Source organism: Mesocricetus auratus, unplaced genomic scaffold (genome assembly GCF_017639785.1).
Source record: "Mesocricetus auratus isolate SY011 unplaced genomic scaffold, BCM_Maur_2.0 Super-Scaffold_100707, whole genome shotgun sequence".
NCBI classification, from domain to species: Eukaryota; Metazoa; Chordata; class Mammalia; order Rodentia; family Cricetidae; genus Mesocricetus; species Mesocricetus auratus.
In genome coordinates, this window is record NW_024429269.1 from 13,342,944 (window position 1) to 13,359,834 (window position 16,891).

Sequence of the window (16,891 nt, forward strand, 5' to 3'; positions counted from 1 at the left end):
ACAAAGAGGATTTATTAGAGTGCCTTGTAAGTGCTAGTCCATTGTTGGTAGGGAACAATGGCTGTCTACCAATGGAAAGTCAAAGAACCCAGTAGTTGTTCAGTCCCCCAGGCTGGTTGTCTCTGATGGTCTTTAGTGCTGGAATCCTGAAGAAGTAGATTCTAACGCCAGTAAAGGAATAGCATTGTCAGTCAAGGTGAGATTCCCAAGCCCCACATTTTGTTTCTGGTAAACTGACATTGTTTTGTAAAGTTTAATGATGGTTTTGTATTGCAGACTCTTTTCTGATGAGGTTTCATACCTCTGAAAGCTTTGAACTGAAGTATACACATTTGAGAAAGGCTTATTTTTAAAAACATTGCAGCATCTGGCCCTAGGATTGCATAGGGCTCCTACATGGGAAGGTGAGCCTGAACTCCAACGGCGGTCTCCTCAGAGGTGGGGGGACCAGCCAGCTACAGCAATGTTCTCACCAGTGATATAGCTGGCTTCTGGGGAGCAGAGGAAAGACACGAGTCCGGCACAGTCCTCAGGCCGACCCACTCTGTATGGAGAGAGGAGATGAGGCTGAAACAGTGATGCCCTCCCCAAGGGCCCCAAGCTCTTGTGTGAAACTGCAGAATCAAGTCCCTGTGGGGATGAGGGAAGAGCTACAAGTGAAGACTTGTGGGCTCTGCAAGGAGCTACAGAGGCCGTCTCAAGCCTTTGGGGATCTTCAGATACTAGAAAGGGGAATGGCCAATGACCCACAGAGCACTGGACGATGATGTTCCATCTTTCATGTGGGTTCTGAGGTTGTGTTAATTCAGATCTATAAGGGAATCTGCCTCACGATAACCTACCTCTGCATTCCATAGAAATACTTCAAATGTTCCTCACAGGCTGAGTCTTCGGTGAGCTAAAGGCAAGGTCAAAAGTTAGGGTACTCTTCATGCAAGATGCAGCCATGTGGGTGCTACATGATGCATGCTGTGTGCTCTCGAAAGGGCTCCTGTGGGATGACCCTAGTTTTGATTCTAATGTGGATCCCAAAAGCTGTGGACCAGAACATCTGAGCAAAAGAGCCCAGAGGTTTAAGCCTAAGAGTGCAGGTCCCACCAGGAGAACACAGTCCACAGAATCAACTAAGCAGGGGTCGAATAGGTTCACAGAGATGAGGCGGCGATCACAGAGCCTGCACGGTCTGCACTAGGCCCTCTGTATGCATGCTGTGGTTGTTTAGGTGTTTGTGGGACTCCTAACAATGGGAGTTGGGGTGCCTCTGACTCTCTCGCCTGCTTGTGGGACCCTTTTCTTCCTACTGGACTGCCTTGTCCAGCCTTGATATGAGGGTTGGTGCCTGATATCGTGTCTTATTTTGCTGTGTTTGGTTGCTATCCCTGGGAGGAGTGGGGGAGGGGATGACTGGGGAGCACGGAGGGAAGGGAAGCTGGTCAGGATGTGTTGTGTGAGAGAGTCCAAAGAAGAAAAGAGTGCAGGGAGATCTCTGGCAAGTGGCAGGTGCCCCGCACTTAGTGACTAGAAGAGCTTCCCGCCCTGGGCTCTCACCACTCGGCCGAAGTCTGTGTTGATGACTCCTGGTACCAGGCAGTTCACTCGGATGCTCTTTGGTGCCAGCTCGACTGCCAGAGTCTTGGTTAGTCCCAGTAGGGCTGTTTTACTGACGTTGTAGACGCCCAGCCTCTGGGGACAGAAAGGACTGGATGGAGAGACCGGAACTGAGGACAAGGAAGGGACTCATGCTTCCTGCGTTATGCTCAGGGACTCTGTCCTGGTAACAAATCCTCGTCATCAAGTTCGGATGACAGTGTCCAGAGGAGATGGCACGTGTCCTGCTAAGCACGTTTATAGAAGATGAAATAGCTCTTTGGCATATGAGCAGTTCTGAGGAAGCCTGTTGTTAAATGTTGCTTATTTCCAAGCACCCAATTTCCTGGATGAAAGGGGGAGTGTCCTCTTACCTGACTGAAGCCACAGATGATACTTACAGGAAGGGGTACATAGGCTGCCACCGAGGACACCAGGACCACCGCACCTTGTCTGCAAAGATGAAGAGGGACAGACGTCAGCTGAACACAGCCATCCTGTGTGAGACTGAGAATGGACTTGTGCTGAGGGAAGGAGGGTTAGGAGTGAGGGAGAACAGCCGAGGTCTGGTAGGAGGATTTATCTTCATTTTCCTTTAGGTTCTCAATAATGTTTATCAGGCTTTATCAACAGAGAAGCCATCTGTGCTTGGACTTTGTTTTTAGAAAAAAAATTGACTATGGATTACTATTGTTATGCTAAATGGACATAATATTAAACCTACTCTTATTTTATTTTTGGGACAGGATCTCTCTATTGTGTAGCTCTGACTGTTCTGGAACTTGTTTTATAGACCAGGCTGGCCTCAAACTCACAGCGATCTTCCTGCCTCGGTCTCCTGAGTGTTAGGATTAAAGGTGTGCTCTGCCACTGCCTGCCAAACTGACTTTTAATAACCTTTATTTATAACACTGGCTCTCTCAACCCTCATCAGAGAAGCTTCTGTTTGTGGTATATGGAATGTACAGAGAAACCCACAGTTGGTCAAGGTGAAGCGCATAAGAGATTTTGGGATGCTCAGCCAACATGGGACAGCTATATCACACTTCTTCCTGCCAAGGCTCAGAGGTCATTCTGGAAGAGGGTGCTGGGAGAGTTTAAGAACCAGAGGTTTTGGATGACTGCACTGAAACCGTGTTTTTCAGACCCGGCAAGACAGCTCTACAAATGAATGCACAGCTGTTGTGACAGCTTGCTCAAGACCTACACAACTCAACTCAGACCTACTCCCAACACAGAGCGGTGGACATGGCGACCCACCCTGAGGGAGGAGCTGTGGGCAGTCGCTGGCTGCTGGGAGGGGAGAGGCAGTCTGCTTCCAGTGTAGCCCTTGGTAGGTCAGCCCTGCTCCAGTGGGAGGCCGTGCATCCAAGAGTGTGTTAGAACGCAGACCGGGCTTGAGATAGCAAAGGGAAAAGAGGCGTGAACTTGGGTGGGGTGAGTTGTTCCGGGAGGAGCTAGGGAAAGGGTGAATATGATCAAAATGTGTTGTATGAAATTCTCAAAACCTAATAAAATAAGAAAAAAGACTAGAGATATCTCCTATGTGTTACTGAATTAATTTTGGTAGGTTATATAATTTTTTAAAATTGTGTTTCATTATAGTTTCATCATATGCTCATCACAAAGTTTTCTGGTTGGCTTTATCATTTGCTTAATGCCTTTTTATTGCCTTCAGTGTCTCTAGTGGTGCTTTTGTCTTTATTCCTGATATTATTTCTTCTTCCCTTCCTCAGTTTCACTAGCAATTTGTCAAAAGCACTAGTTGTGTGTGTGTGTGTGTGTGAGTGTGTGTACAGGACTGTGTGAGTGTGTGTGTGAGAGAGTGTATGTGTGAGTGTGTGTGCGTGTGTGTGAGTGTATGTGTGTGAGTGTGTATGTGTGAGTGTGTGTGAGTGTGTATGTGTATGAGAGTGTGTGTGAGTGTGTATGCCTGTGAGAGTGTGTGAGTGTGTGTGTAGGACTGTGTGAGTATGTGTGTGTGTGAGAGAGTGTATGTTTGAGTGTGTGTAGGACTGTGTGAGTGTGTGTGTGAGTGTGTGTATAGGACTGTGAGTGTGTGTGAGTGTGTGTGAGTGTGTGTACAGGACTGTGTGAGTGTGTGTGAGTGTGTGTGTGTGTGTGTGTACAGGACTGTGTGAGTGTATGTGTGTTCAGGTGTCCCTGCATGTGTGTATGGACATCAGAGGACAAGCTCGGGTGTCATTTCTCAGGTGTTGTGCACTGTCTTTAAGGGAGGATGCTTCACCGGTCTGAGCTCTCTTAGCTCCTGGGCTAGGCTGGGTGGCGAGCACCTCCAGCAGCGAAGCACTTGGCTTTCTTACTTGGGCTCTGTGGAGCAAGCTCAGGTACCTCCCTGCCCCCAGCTTGGTGATTTTATATTTTAACAGTGTTTACTGACATACTAAGAGCCAGTTAATATCTCACATTCAATAGTGTGATTTTTTAAAAATCCTACCCCCAGTTCCTTTTTGTCCGTTATCACTTTCTTTTGGATTTTTTTCTTTGTTTTGTTCCTACCTCGTATCTATTAGTTTAAAAATGTGTTTTGTCCTCTACGGACATTGTTGGAACTGTTTGTACAGAAAATAAAATGGAACTGTTTAACTAATTAACGTGTAATATTCTGGCTCAGTCTGAACAACATGTGACTCTCTTAATAGTGTAACTCGCTTTCTAGGCACTGTGAAACCTCCAAAACATCTTTGTGTTGGGGAATAGATAGTTTAGTTTGTTCCTGCTGATATTTTCTCTGCCTCTAGCTCTAATTTTTGTCTCAGGTTTGTTATACAGACTGGTTGTCTAATTCTTCTTGCAGGAAGCATGTGGCTTAGAATGCCCTTCAGTGGCTGACTCCTGTCTGCCCTGAGTTTTTTGAGAGATGTGTTTGTTAAGCATAGAATTTCAGGTTGAGAGTTCCTTTTCCTCCAGCATCCAGGAAGCTCCATTTAAACTGGGTCATGAAGAAGGATAATTAGGATTTTAGCAAGTAGATAAGAATGAAACAATTTAGATGGAGTTCAGTTCATGAAATCCTGCCTCCTTCAAAAACATTGAAGCAATTTTGCTTGCTTAGATCCCAGAATAATAGCAATAAATTAATATTTTTACAAATGATAAGCTGAGTTTAATTATTAAATTTTATCTGTACTACTTATATGATAAACTAAGCTGCAGGTCATTTTACTTTCAAACAATATCTATTACTTATTATAGCAAATATATAGATGGATGTTTTTACTTCATTTGGGAGCTGGCATGTTTTATCATGTCAGATGTGTTCACAAGTCCGCTACTCATCTGAGCTCTTGCTCAGTAGATAAACGCAGACTGTACATGGCAGGAACGCCCAACAGTGCTGAGTGCCATCTGAAGGTGCCTCTGGCTTGAAAGTCTACGCAGCCTTCTCATTAGTCCTTTCAGCAAGTTTTGCGAAGCTTGGTTCTGCAGAGGTGCCCAGGTCAGGTACCAGGAAACAGAAAATCCACACATCAACCCGAGCATCGTCTACTTCTGTCTGTCTGTATCACACTCCCACAGAGAGCATCTTCTGATGGACAGGGCCATGCTGCTAAAGGAGACTCTGAAGTCATCCGATTGAGATGCACCCTATGAACGACTACTTGACATTTTTGAAAATATGGCTCAATCTAATCCTACAGTATGCCTGTGTTGGAACTGGAACAGGACTTCATAGTCATAATTAGTTAGAAGCATTGGCTGTATTTCACAGGTGACAACTTAGTTCAGAGAAGCAACACACAGCCTGTACCAGGTACTTGGCTTGTGCTTGCTGGACTCAGAATGCCAACATGGGACCAGACAGGGAAGCGGTCCAGTCGGAAGAAAGATTGGTTTTATTTTCTCCCTGGGGACCTTATGCACACTGAGCATGCACCCACCTCCGCCAAGTTACACACCCAGCCCCGGAACAGGATCTTAAAGCCGTGTGTGCAAAGCACTTGGCCCGGAACAGCCTCCACTCGTCGCTCTGAGTTACAGAGCGAGGGTCACGCTGGCACAGAGGACTGCTGACGCTGGCCTTTAGAGGAGGAGCTGCTGTGCAAGGGGAGAGACCTGGGAGATTTCTTTCGAGAGTGGGCCTGGGCCACGTGGCTGATGACTTTGAACTCTCATCTGCAGTTACATCCAGCTGTCAACGGAAAGCATCTAATGATGGGGGAGGGTCTGCAATGCAGCGGATGAGAACTAGCTCTCAGGAACACGGCCACCGGGTTCCTGCCCCCAAACAGATGCTGTACTCCCAGAGAACACATTTCTGGAAACATCTCAAGTCACTGAGATCAGTGGGAAAGCAAATGAGAGAAAGTCAGTGCCTGGCCTCCCTCACAGGCAAGTCTAGACGGAGCTGGTCAGGTGGACCTCTGCACCAGCCTGTGAGGAGACCGCCACGGAGCGGACTACAGAGATGCCACAAGGCACCTCAGGTTCACCAGTCCTTGTGACCTGAGTTCCTGCACTCCCAGAAGAAGTGACTCTCACTTTGGTTTCTGGGACAGTTGTGGGAACTCCTGCCTTCCTGTATCTGGAGCCCCCCACCCCCCCCCATCCCTCACATCCCCACGGCCCCCACAGACCTTCCAAGACCCACACCCCTGTTCTCCTTTCGTAAGACAAATTCCTTGGCCATTGCATTCTCTGGGCACAATAATGGATATGGTTCTTTCATTTCTTTAAATGACCTCAAAGTTTGAAGGCAGACTCTTGTCCTTGTATTATTGGCACACTCTTGCTTCCCTGCTCCCTGTTTGATACCAAGCAATTCCTTCCTTTCCCCATCCATCCTTACCCCCTGCTTTCCATATGGGGCAGCAGCTGGCTCAGTAGCAGGGCTGGGGCCTTGACATTCACACTCAGGATCTGAAATCAGAGAAAATGAGGGTCGGGAAAGAAGAGATACGATCAATTTAGTGTTCTCTCACAGCAGGAAACACACAATGTAGAACGTGCACACATGTTGCTGCCAAGGGAAATTTATTGAGGGCTTTATGGGGGTTCACGACTTGAAGGTTCACAACTAAAGGGATCAGGTTGAGGACTCTGGGGATTGAAGACCCTGAAGCCTGGGATACCTTTCCGCGTCTGCAAAGGTACCAACTCCATCTGGATCACAGCAGATATCATCAGGGGAGCCTGGGAAAGGCTGAGTTCAGGGTTATATCCTGCAAGGGCCAGTGCTGTGGAGTAAGCATTCCTGGGCAAGGGAGGAAGGACGCTCACTTCTCTAGACGGTCAGAGCTGTAATTTAGATGCCCGTTGCTCCGTCTTACAGATGGGAAATTGAGGCTCAGGGAGTCTGGACCCCTGGCCTTGCCCTGTGTCAGGGAGCTTATGACAGAGTGTAGATGTGTGGAAGCCGAGGAACTCCTCGGTGTGCAAGCTTATGTGAGGAAATGGCTATTCAATGTTGAGGATGGAGTCTACCAACTCTTGTTAGCTTCCTCAGTTCTTACCTTGTCCCAGATCTGCTCACTGCTCCTTAAGGTGCTTCCCACCAAGGGGTTCACCCCGGCAACACACACCAGGAAGTCCACACCCCCACAGTGTTCCAAGGCCTGCGGGCGAGGAGACATGGAGGGAAGGGAGGTTTTTGTTGCAGTGGGACACCATTCCTGCTGCTCTGGGAATATACCTGGATCCAGTCCTGGAGAGGAACAGACCTAAGCAAGGCTAGAGAATGGCTGGCTCCCTTGTCAGGGGACAAAGCTGGGCTTGAGTGGCTGTCATGTCCTCCCGCCCCATCCTCTCAGCACACCTTTCATCTACTCCTTTCCTGAGACACACCGGTCTCCTCCCCATTTCCCAGGCCACTCTAGGTCTGGCTGAGAACCAGGACTGCTTTTTCTATAACACCTCTGTCCGTGATTGGATCCCCACCAAGGGTCTGGTCTTGCGGGAGCGTCTGGTGTCAGACATTCAACGCATGGCTGGATGCAGCTTTCTTCACTCCAAATTGCTCCCCACTCCAACATCACCCCCCCAAAGGTGTCCTTTCTCTGCTCAGGTCTGCTTAGGAGAGACCGTGGACACGTCAAGCGGAACCAAGTGACACAGGCGACGCAGTTCATGCAACGGCGTCTTTAACCGGTTACTCCGGTGTGGATTGCAGACGCCGGAGCTCTACACCGCTCACCCTGGCCACCAGCTGCTCTCGATCTTCTGCCTTCCCCACATGGCACACAGTGCCTGTCGCACTCAGCCCCTCCCCCCTCAGCATGGCCACTGCTCGGTCCACGTTCTGCTGCTTCCGGCTGCTGATGACCACATGGGCCCCGTCCTGGGCCAGACGCCGAGCGATGGAGAAGCCAATCCTGTGGGCAAAGAAGAAGAGGACGTGACAATTCAGACTGGCTTTCTTGCTGGCTGTGTTTTTTGCCCTGAGGTATCAAGTTAATTTTCTCTACTAATCCAGAGCAGCTAGCCTCATGCCTTCCTCCCAGATGATTAAGATGGCCAGAATGGGAAAGAGAGGCTGTATCAGTCCTGGCTGAATTGGATCACTGTGTCCCTCATTAGATCTTGGCCTCATCTACTGGAACCACGACTGACCAGTCCCGCAAGGGCAGGTGCCCCCGTGGAGCTCCTTGACCAGTTTCCGAATGTTGCGGAGTGCTCACAGGCACTCAGCTTGGAAGGAGTTCTCAACCCACAGAGCACTACCCTTGGCTACCAGGAGTTTGGAGCAGTGGTTGAATTCCTTCTGCCTCCCTCCGATGTGTTGCTCTGGGATACATGTGTGTTCCCTACTGGATTTGGAGCCTGTCATAAAGTGGCCTGTATTGGGCCAGGCTGGTAACACGTTTGGCACTGGCTTTGTCTCCTGTCCCTTGGAGTTTCTAAGTAGAATCATATTCTCCAGACAGAGAGCCTCCTGGGCTATGCTTTGTGGGGCCAGGTTTAAGACAAGAGATCAGCAAAATCCAGAAAGGCCAACAGCTTCCGAGTTCCCCCAGGGCTGCTCTCACCCGTTTGTGGACCCTGTGACCACAGCGACTTTGTTGGCCAGTTTGAGCCTGCGGTTTGCCTCATCACTGGTTCTTCTCACAGAGAGTGCAGCCACAGGGCTTGGGAGTCTCTTCCAGTCCAGGGTCAGAGGCCTAAACATTGGGATTCTGTTTGCTCTTCTTTTGATGAGGGTGGCCTGAAGGACAATCACAGATACAAAGCCAGGTCCTGGGGGCGCAGCATGAATTTTGATTCTCTTTGTTGTGCTGAGACCTGAATGATCTGGATGGTTTAGGAATCTCTAGTGGAGGTTCAGCCTAGCAGAGGCATCCAACACCTTGACCAAACATTCACTGCTCCACATTTCCTCAGTGTTCTAGGACCAAGGGTAGGAGGAGGCACAGAGGACCTGGGCTGGGGGGCAAGGGAAGTGTTTGTTGCAGTGGGACACCACTCTTGTTTGGGGTCTCTGGGGACATGCCTGGATCAAATCTAAGAGAAAAAGTTATAAATGTGTCATTGGGTTTCATTCATAGCTGTCATGGAGCTATGCCTGGGCCAACTCAAGAGCCTGTGGTGCTCTCCAGTCCGGTGTTCATGAAAGCAAGAGTTCCTGTGTCCAAGCTTTTAAACTGGGATGTGTTTGGCTGTGTGCGACCCAGTGCTCACATGCACATACAGAGGTTCAGCAAACACCCATCATTGAGACTCCTTAGGCCAATGAACAGCAGATCATTCACAGGTTTGCTGTGAGAGGACCAAAGGCGTAAGGTTGACACACAACAGGCTCTGTGGTGGCTCAATGGCTAGTTAAGGGTCATTAGTTTCATGACTTTGATCTTGTCTCGAGCCTTAGGATACACTACACATCTTGCTTTACCAATACCGCATTCTTCAAGTCTTCTAGGCTGGTCTCTATTTTTATCCCGGTACCCAGGGTGTGTGTGTGTGTGTGTGTGTGTGTATGGTGTGGTGTGTGTGTGTGTATGGTGTGGTGTGTGTGTGTATGGTGTGGTGTGTGTGTGTGTGTATGTATGGTGTGGTGTGTGTGTGTTTGTGTGTGTGTGTGTATGGTGTGGTGTGTGTGTGTATGGTGTGGTGTGTGTGTGTATGGTGTGGTGTGTGTGTGTGTATGGTGTGGTGTGTGTGTGCGTGTGTATGGTGTGGTGTGTGTGTGTGTGTATGGTGTGGTGTGTGTGTGTATGGTGTGGTGTGTGTGTGTGTGTGTGTGTGTGTGTGTGTGTGTGTGTGTTTTCTGGTCCTCAGAGCCGTTATTGTCCTGTGCTTGCTATTCTTGTAACATCCAGCTCCCTGACCCTGAGTGATGGTGCTACATATATAGATCAGTTCTAGCTGGAGCTGGGTGCTGGCCATTGCCGGTTGGTATCTGCTGAAGGGAGTGAATGATTAAGAGAAGGAGGATTTGCTTCACTGACACAGTGTTTTCTTAGGACCCATCATGGATCCATGGGGCAAATTTCTTAGAGTTAGAAGGTTGGGCCCTCCTCCCCAAACTGTTAGCTGTGTCAACTCAGCTCTAGTTTCAAAATATTTATCTCAAAGTAGCCGTTCTGAGCTTTCCAGTGCTCAGGTGTTGGGTAAAGCAGGCGTTGTGTACAAAGTTACTTGTTTTTTCCTCATATTTGAGTACCTGACCTTCTGTTCGAACCTCCATAAATCTATAGCTATGAACATAGCTAAGAAAGCACGGTTCTTATTAAAGCATTTCGACTTTAGTAAATCTTGGGTAAATATCAAAGCAGACAAGTGCTGCTGAGGAAACTTTAAAGACAAATCCGGAATCCATTTTCTTAGGCTTTAACTCCTACACTTCTCATTCACTACGGGTCTTTACTTCCCGGCTAGCTGAAGATACAGAAGAGAGTGCCTGCTTCCCCCCCCCCCGCCCCACTACATCTTATGAATTCACTGAAGGCGATTTAGTCCCAAATCCACAGGGCTTCATCTGTCTAAGGTCATAATTATTCTGTCCTCCTCAGCTGCCCAGGAGAAGCAAAAACGAACTCTCCATCTCTCTCTCTTCCTGCCCTTTGTCACTTTCTGCTATTTTTGTCTGCTGTTTTCCTCCAACCCCTCCACACACTTTGAAAAAGATGCAGAATCTAGATGTGCACTGCTTTTCCTTAAATTAATCCAATGAACATGTGTGTGTGCATGTGTATGTGCACGTGTGTGTGTGTGTGTGTGTGTGTGTGTGTGTGTGTGTGAGCTCGTCCTTATCTGGGCTGGGTAACAAAGATGACTCATAAATTTCTTATTGAAAATACTCAGTCTGAGCTGGGCCTGCAGGAAAGAAAATAAACGCACAATTTAACAAACGTGGGTCACACGGGTTGGGGGTGCACAGAGAGGTGAGGTGTTCAGCCTGGGGTGAGAGTGGTTAGACGAAACTCCTGAACTCGTTTAGGACAGAGTTCTTCTAGTGTTGTTAATGCTGTGGGTTTTAGAGCAAGGACTAACACTAATAAGAAAGGATATATGCTTTCTGTAAAATTTTTTTAAAAATGGAAAATTTTATAAGAAAGTTTAGGGAAAACATGTGGAAGACGAAAGACCTGGCTTGGAAATGGGTTGAGTGTCACAGGATGGGGGGAGGGTGGGGAGGGAGGAGGGGGTGGGGGAGGATGGTGGGAGTGGGGGAGGGAGGAGGGGGTGGGGGAGGGGGGTGAGGGTGGGGGAGATGATGACAATGACTACAGTGGCTACCCTTTTGTCTAATGCAGTCTTCTGGGTGACAAGAATCTGTGGGGGTCTCTGTACCTTTCTTTGTCTTGAAACTTGTTACAAGTTAGTGAGCTTCAGGTATCTGGTAACAATGCCAAGGACGCACATCCAGATAAATGTCACCTGAAGAATAGTCAACTTATTTGCCCCATCCAGAGAGGATGGTCAGCCTTGTGTCTAATAAGCAAGCTTATTTTAGCATTTGTGTTCATAAGTGAGGCTTTCTGAATTCACTTTTGGATAAATTGTAATGTCTTAGTGGCTCCCCTCATTAATTAATACACTAATAAACATTTCGGCACTTATTCATTTTATATTTGTGTGAGAGTCATGATTTTTACCTTGAAAAAAAATCATCCCTCATAGAAGAAAGTGAAAATAAGACAAGTCATTAAGTTAATGACCATCATTTTACATATCCTTACCACTTCCCTCATCAACGCTCCACAGACTTGCTGATATAATAATATTGATGTATTCAGTGTTACATAAATACCACAGCATACATGAATTTATCTGTTTTTTTCTGAGCTGCTTCTTAAAGGGTGACTAGAGTAAGCAGTTTGGGAATATGGATTGGGAATCCGGCAAGGAACACAGCGTGAGCAGGGCAAGGAGGAGAGGAGGTCACCACAGAGCATCTGGAAGCAGGTGCCGGGGATGACTTGAGATCAGGCTGCAGAACAGTAGTTCTCAGCCTTCCTAATGCTGCAACCCTTTCATACGGTTCCTCATGTTGTGGTGACTCCTAGCCATAAAACTGTTTTGTTGCCCCTTCATAACTGCAATTCTGCTACTGTTATGAACCATAGTGTAAACATTTGATATGCAGGATATCTAATATGGGACCCTCAAAGGGATTGTGGCCCACAGGCTGAGAACCACTGCTGTAGAATGTCAACAGTCACAATGAGTTTGACTTCATCCAGAGGCCTTGTGGGAGCCACTGAAATTTAATAAGCGAATTGAATGTGTCAGATATTGATATGATCATATTTTTGTATTGTAGGGACTGCTTCAAAGGATTGTGTGACTGGAGCTGCTCAGTTTGGTCTGGCTTCTAGTAGTCATAAAGTTGGTAGGGTGTGGCAGTCTCTGGTTATCTGAAGGAAGTGATGCAACGGGTACCTGGCCTCAGGAGATCCTGAGTAAATGACACAAGTTACCCAGCAGGTACCCAGACTCCTGCACCATCTGCCGCTGCTGTATTGGTGCCTTGCTCTCAGACTGTGCTCATGAGTGGGGAGCAGAGCCTGCGTGTGATTCAGGGGATATGCTGGCTTTTGTTTATTTATTTTTGTCTTCCTATGCTTCATATTGACCATGATCAGAAATGTCAGTGGTCATGACTAGGGAAAGGGAAGTATTACAGCAGGTCTGCTTAGGACACTTAGCACCTAAGCAGATTTTCTTATGTTGAATGTGAGGTATCAAGTCATATTCACGTAGGTATAGAGCAGGCAGCTGGGTACTCAAGCCTGCAATTGGTGTTGGCAGATATTTAGGAGTTACCACACAGACTGGCATAGTCTACCTGACAGTGAATACATTCAAAATTCAAGGATTAAAGGTGAGTCACATCAATGTGTTCTCTGTCCGTCCATCCATCTGTCTACCTTAGTTATTGTTCTATTGCTATGAAAAGACACGATGACCAAGGCAACTTATAAAAGAAAGTATCTATTTGGGGCTTGCTTATAGTTTTAGAGGGTGAGTCCATGGCAACAGACAAGCAGACATGTCATTGGAACAGCAGCAGAGAGCTATAATTGATCCATAAGTAGAGAGAGATGACTGGAAACAGCATAGATTTTTGAAAACCTCAAAGTCAGCTCCACCCCCCCAGTGACACACCTCCACTAACAAGGCCACACCTCCTAATCCTTCCTAAACAGTCCATCAGTTGGGAAACAAACATTCAAATATATAAGCCTATGAAGACCATGCTTATTCAAGCCAACTTTCTCTTTCTCCCTCTTCCCCTTCTCTCAGTGTGTGTGTGTGTGTACATTCAAATATATGAGCCTATGAAGACCATGCTTATTCAAGCAAACTTTCTCTCTCTCCCCCCTCTCTCAGTGTGTGTGTGTGTGTGTGTGTGTGTGTGTATGTTGAAAAGTAGGAAGAAAACTAGGTATTTTGCATCTTCCAAACCAAATGGATGAAATGGATATGTCCAATGTACAAAATTTAATTGTATGAAATGTCTTTATGTAACAGTGCCATGTACAATGCCTACAATAAAAATAAAAAGCATGGGCTGGAGAGATGGCTCAGTGGTTAAGAGCATTGACTGCTCTTCCAGAGGTCCTGAGTTCAAGTCCCAGCAACCAAATAGTGGCTCACAACCATCTATAATGAGATCTGGTGCCCTCTTCTGGTGTGCAAGCATACATGCTTGTATGCACTGTATATATAATAATTAAATCTTAAAAAAATAAAAAGCACAATATATGAAATGATTTTGGTTTTTGAGAATATTTATTAATACTAAAATATTATCACATACACATATGTATTTATGGCATACCATGTGATGATCGATAAGTGCATATGTTCTATAATGATAAAATTAAGGTTATACAACATTAATCCACATCTTAATAAAACTGAAAGAGAAGGGAAAAAGTCGAATGGAGAGAATTTCCAAGGAGGAGAACTAACAGCCTTGTCACTGGCTGCTGAGAACTGCAGGAAACTGCGGGCTCAGGATTGACCATTCGCTTTTTGTAATATGAAAGCCACCGGTGACTGTCACGAGAGGTTTCAGGGGAAGCATGGGGGTGCAGAACCCAAGCAGAGTGAGGCTAAGAAGTAACAAGGGAGAGTGGACATGGCCAACTCTTTCAAAGAGTGTTTTTACTCATTGTTATTTTTACCAGAGACATTGAGAAGGAAATGGGGGTGTCTGCTAGACGGAAAGGGGACTAAAAGGGGGAGGGAAACGGCAGCACTGTGAGCTGCTCGGGAGGAGCCCCGTGATCCAGACAGACAGCAAGACAGCCAGTCCCGACAGAGTAGACCAGTGAGGAGGGTCCTGAAAAACGCTGTCGAGAGCAGCTATGATTCACTCAGAAGAGAGAGCACAGGGAAGTCCCAGGGCAGAAGGGAGGCAGGTGAGAAGAACCACACTCTAATTTCCTCAGGGAACTGGGAGTGGGAGCTGACAGCGAGAGTCAAAGGTTTGGGGGCTGAAGAACGTGGGTGAGAGAGAGACGGAGCTGGAGAGGAAATGCTGACTGAGCACGAAACCGGGCCGAGCCAAAGGCTCTCTTCAGATCGCGTGCATGGAGCTTGACTGTGTATCTCATGGGTAAGCTGATCTAACTCAGTCTCAGAGGGCTGGGATGGTAGCTCAGTGCTAGCTACAGCGTTTGTCACCTCATTCAAGGCATGGTGCTCCATTCTTAGCATCACAAAAGAAAGCAATGGTTACTACCTCAGGTGTGTGAGACCTACTCTCAAAAGTACCCTTGCCTGCAAAACAAACAAAAACAACCAAAGACAAACACAGAAACAAAACCACACACAAAAAGTTTCACATCAAGTGGAATTTCTGTGAATTTTTATTATATTATACATTTAAAATTTGACTATGCGGCTAAATCAGTTTCATGTGACAGTGTGGCTTACACACCTTGTGGGTAAGCATTGGAAAGGGCGAAGAAGGAACATGCACATTTAAACACAAGTGCACTGCCCACTCCACAGCATTCAGAGTTCAGAGCATATTAGTAAAGTAGAAGAAGGTAGAGAAGATCAATTCTGAGGCACTGATTTATGGATTCACTTAAAGCACTGCCTGGACTGCCTAGTGCCAAGCATGACGACACTTGCTCCCTGGAACAGAATGATCTGGAGAAATGGCTGAAGCCATGCATCATTGCCCTTAGCATCCTGACCAATCTTGCTTGCTTGTCCTACCTTGTGGTTTTAGACTATAAAATGAGAATACAAGCTGAACTCGGGACCCGGACCTCTCAGGAGCTGTCCTGATTTTGGTCCACTGGTGAATACATCTGTTTCTTCACTCTCATTGGTGTTGGGACGCTTATTCCAGAAAGATCCCAGCAACATTAGCACAGCTTCCAAGACTGTGCTTCCAATACCAGGCCCTGCTCCTAACCGGATCGAGTATAAGGGAGAAAGGTAAGAAACCCCAAGGTGTCAATCATTAAAGGAGCCATGTTCCAGGAGCTGACACTGAGAGTAGGCTTTTGGGTGGCCAGAGGCAGACTTCTCTCTGACCAACACATTCCAGCACGATAATGACAGGGCAGAGCTGGCTGTCTTCCTCTTTGAACTTGCTAACGAAAGGGGAGTTGACAATGACGCCCCCCCCCGGCACTTTGAACAGAGGTGACTTCTCAGGCAGGCTTTGGGGAGTGCCACGCTGCAGGCAGTGAAGATCTGAACGCTGGGTTTGAAAAGAGAGCGACCTCACCAGTTTTATGTGTCATGCAGTTTAAACGCTAAAGTCGATTGCGGTGGGTCACCACAATAATCTGAGAACATTTTCATGGCTTCAGTAAGAGCTGTTCACACCTCTCTGAACTAACTTCCAATCCCACGTCAGCCTCAGGTAACTCTGACTTACTTTCTGTAGTTTAAAATACAATTTTGTCAATTAGTCTTTTCTGAACATTTCATACACATCTTAGCTACTTTTCTGTTGCCATGGCGAAACATAATAATGAAGGCAACTTATAAAAGAGTTTAATTTGGAGCTAACAATTTCAGTGGGTGAGTCCATGCCCATCATGGCAGCATGGGGCCAGGCAGGCGTAACACTGGGACAGTAGCTTAGGTCTGAGTCACAAGCACGGGGCAGAGAGAGAACCAACTGGGACAGCATGGGAATTTGGAACCTCAAAGCCCACCCCAAGTGAAACACCTCCTCCAACAAGGTCACACCTGCTGATCCTTCCCAAACAGTTGCACTAACTGAGAGCAAATACTCAAACACATGAGCCCATAGGGGCCACTCACACTCAGACCCCCACGGTGTGAATGAGAGGTTACCCATTGGAAAGTCTTTGCTTGCTTACCTGTCTGTAGCTTCCTTTTGCCTGTGGAATAGGATGCCTGTCTCAAGCATGTGGAAATGTGGAATTGAGAGAGAGAGAGAGAGAGAGAGAGAGAGAGAGAGAGAGAGAGGGAGGGAGGGAGGGAGGGAGGGAGGGAGGGAGGGAGGGAGGGAGGGAGGGAGGGAGGGAGGGAGGGAGGGAGGGAGGGAGAGAAAGAGAAAGAGAAAGAGAGAGAATGAATTTTGACACATACTTACCTAATGGAGTATCCCAGTGGCTATGTCAGAGGTCTGTGAGGAACTGGATTGTCAGGAGGACCTTCCAAGGTGGTGTCTGGCCAACTGTCTCTCCTGTGTGTGTTTTTAAGTCAGGTTATCCACCAGACCCTCCTTCCTCCAGGACACACCCACGACATCTCCCCGCCCTCTTTCCAGCCTTCAAACTGCTGAGTCATCAAAGTCTCCAACTAGCACTGGCCCCTTAATTTACAATAGGAATGATTTTATTTGCATTTACCTAATAAGTAGTGATGTTGAACATTTCTTCATATACTTTTGTGAAATGTG

General features: G+C 47.1%; 1 protein-coding gene across 1 annotated transcript; it reads right to left on the minus strand.

Annotated features, from left to right (window-relative positions):
* Positions 1-239: 239 nt before the first annotated feature.
* On the minus strand, positions 240-16,667 carry LOC101825793 (dehydrogenase/reductase SDR family member 2, mitochondrial-like). The gene is made up of 9 exons (XM_040740733.1): positions 16,583-16,667; positions 8,574-8,749; positions 7,742-7,919; positions 7,062-7,163; positions 6,398-6,468; positions 1,989-2,040; positions 1,549-1,683; positions 843-898; positions 240-544 (listed from the first exon to the last, which is right to left on the minus strand). Exons 2-9 carry the CDS (start codon positions 8,711-8,713, stop codon positions 433-435), a joined length of 846 nt encoding a protein of 281 aa, XP_040596667.1. The 5' UTR covers positions 8,714-8,749; positions 16,583-16,667; the 3' UTR covers positions 240-432.
* Between the last annotated feature and the right edge of the window lie 224 nt (positions 16,668-16,891).

Bases quoted from the DNA above. Each gene is read 5' to 3' on its own strand.
- LOC101825793 (XM_040740733.1), bottom strand. From the start codon at position 8,713: ATGTTTAGGCCTCTGACCCTGGACTGGAAGAGACTCCCAAGCCCTGTG. The intron at 7,164-7,741 runs GTGAGCGGTGTA...CCTCGCCCGCAG, and splicing joins GAGAGCAGCTGGTGGCCAGG to GCCTTGGAACACTGTGGGGG. The intron at 1,684-1,988 runs GTAAGTATCATC...TTCTGTCCCCAG, and splicing joins CAGCCTATGTACCCCTTCCT to AGGCTGGGCGTCTACAACGT.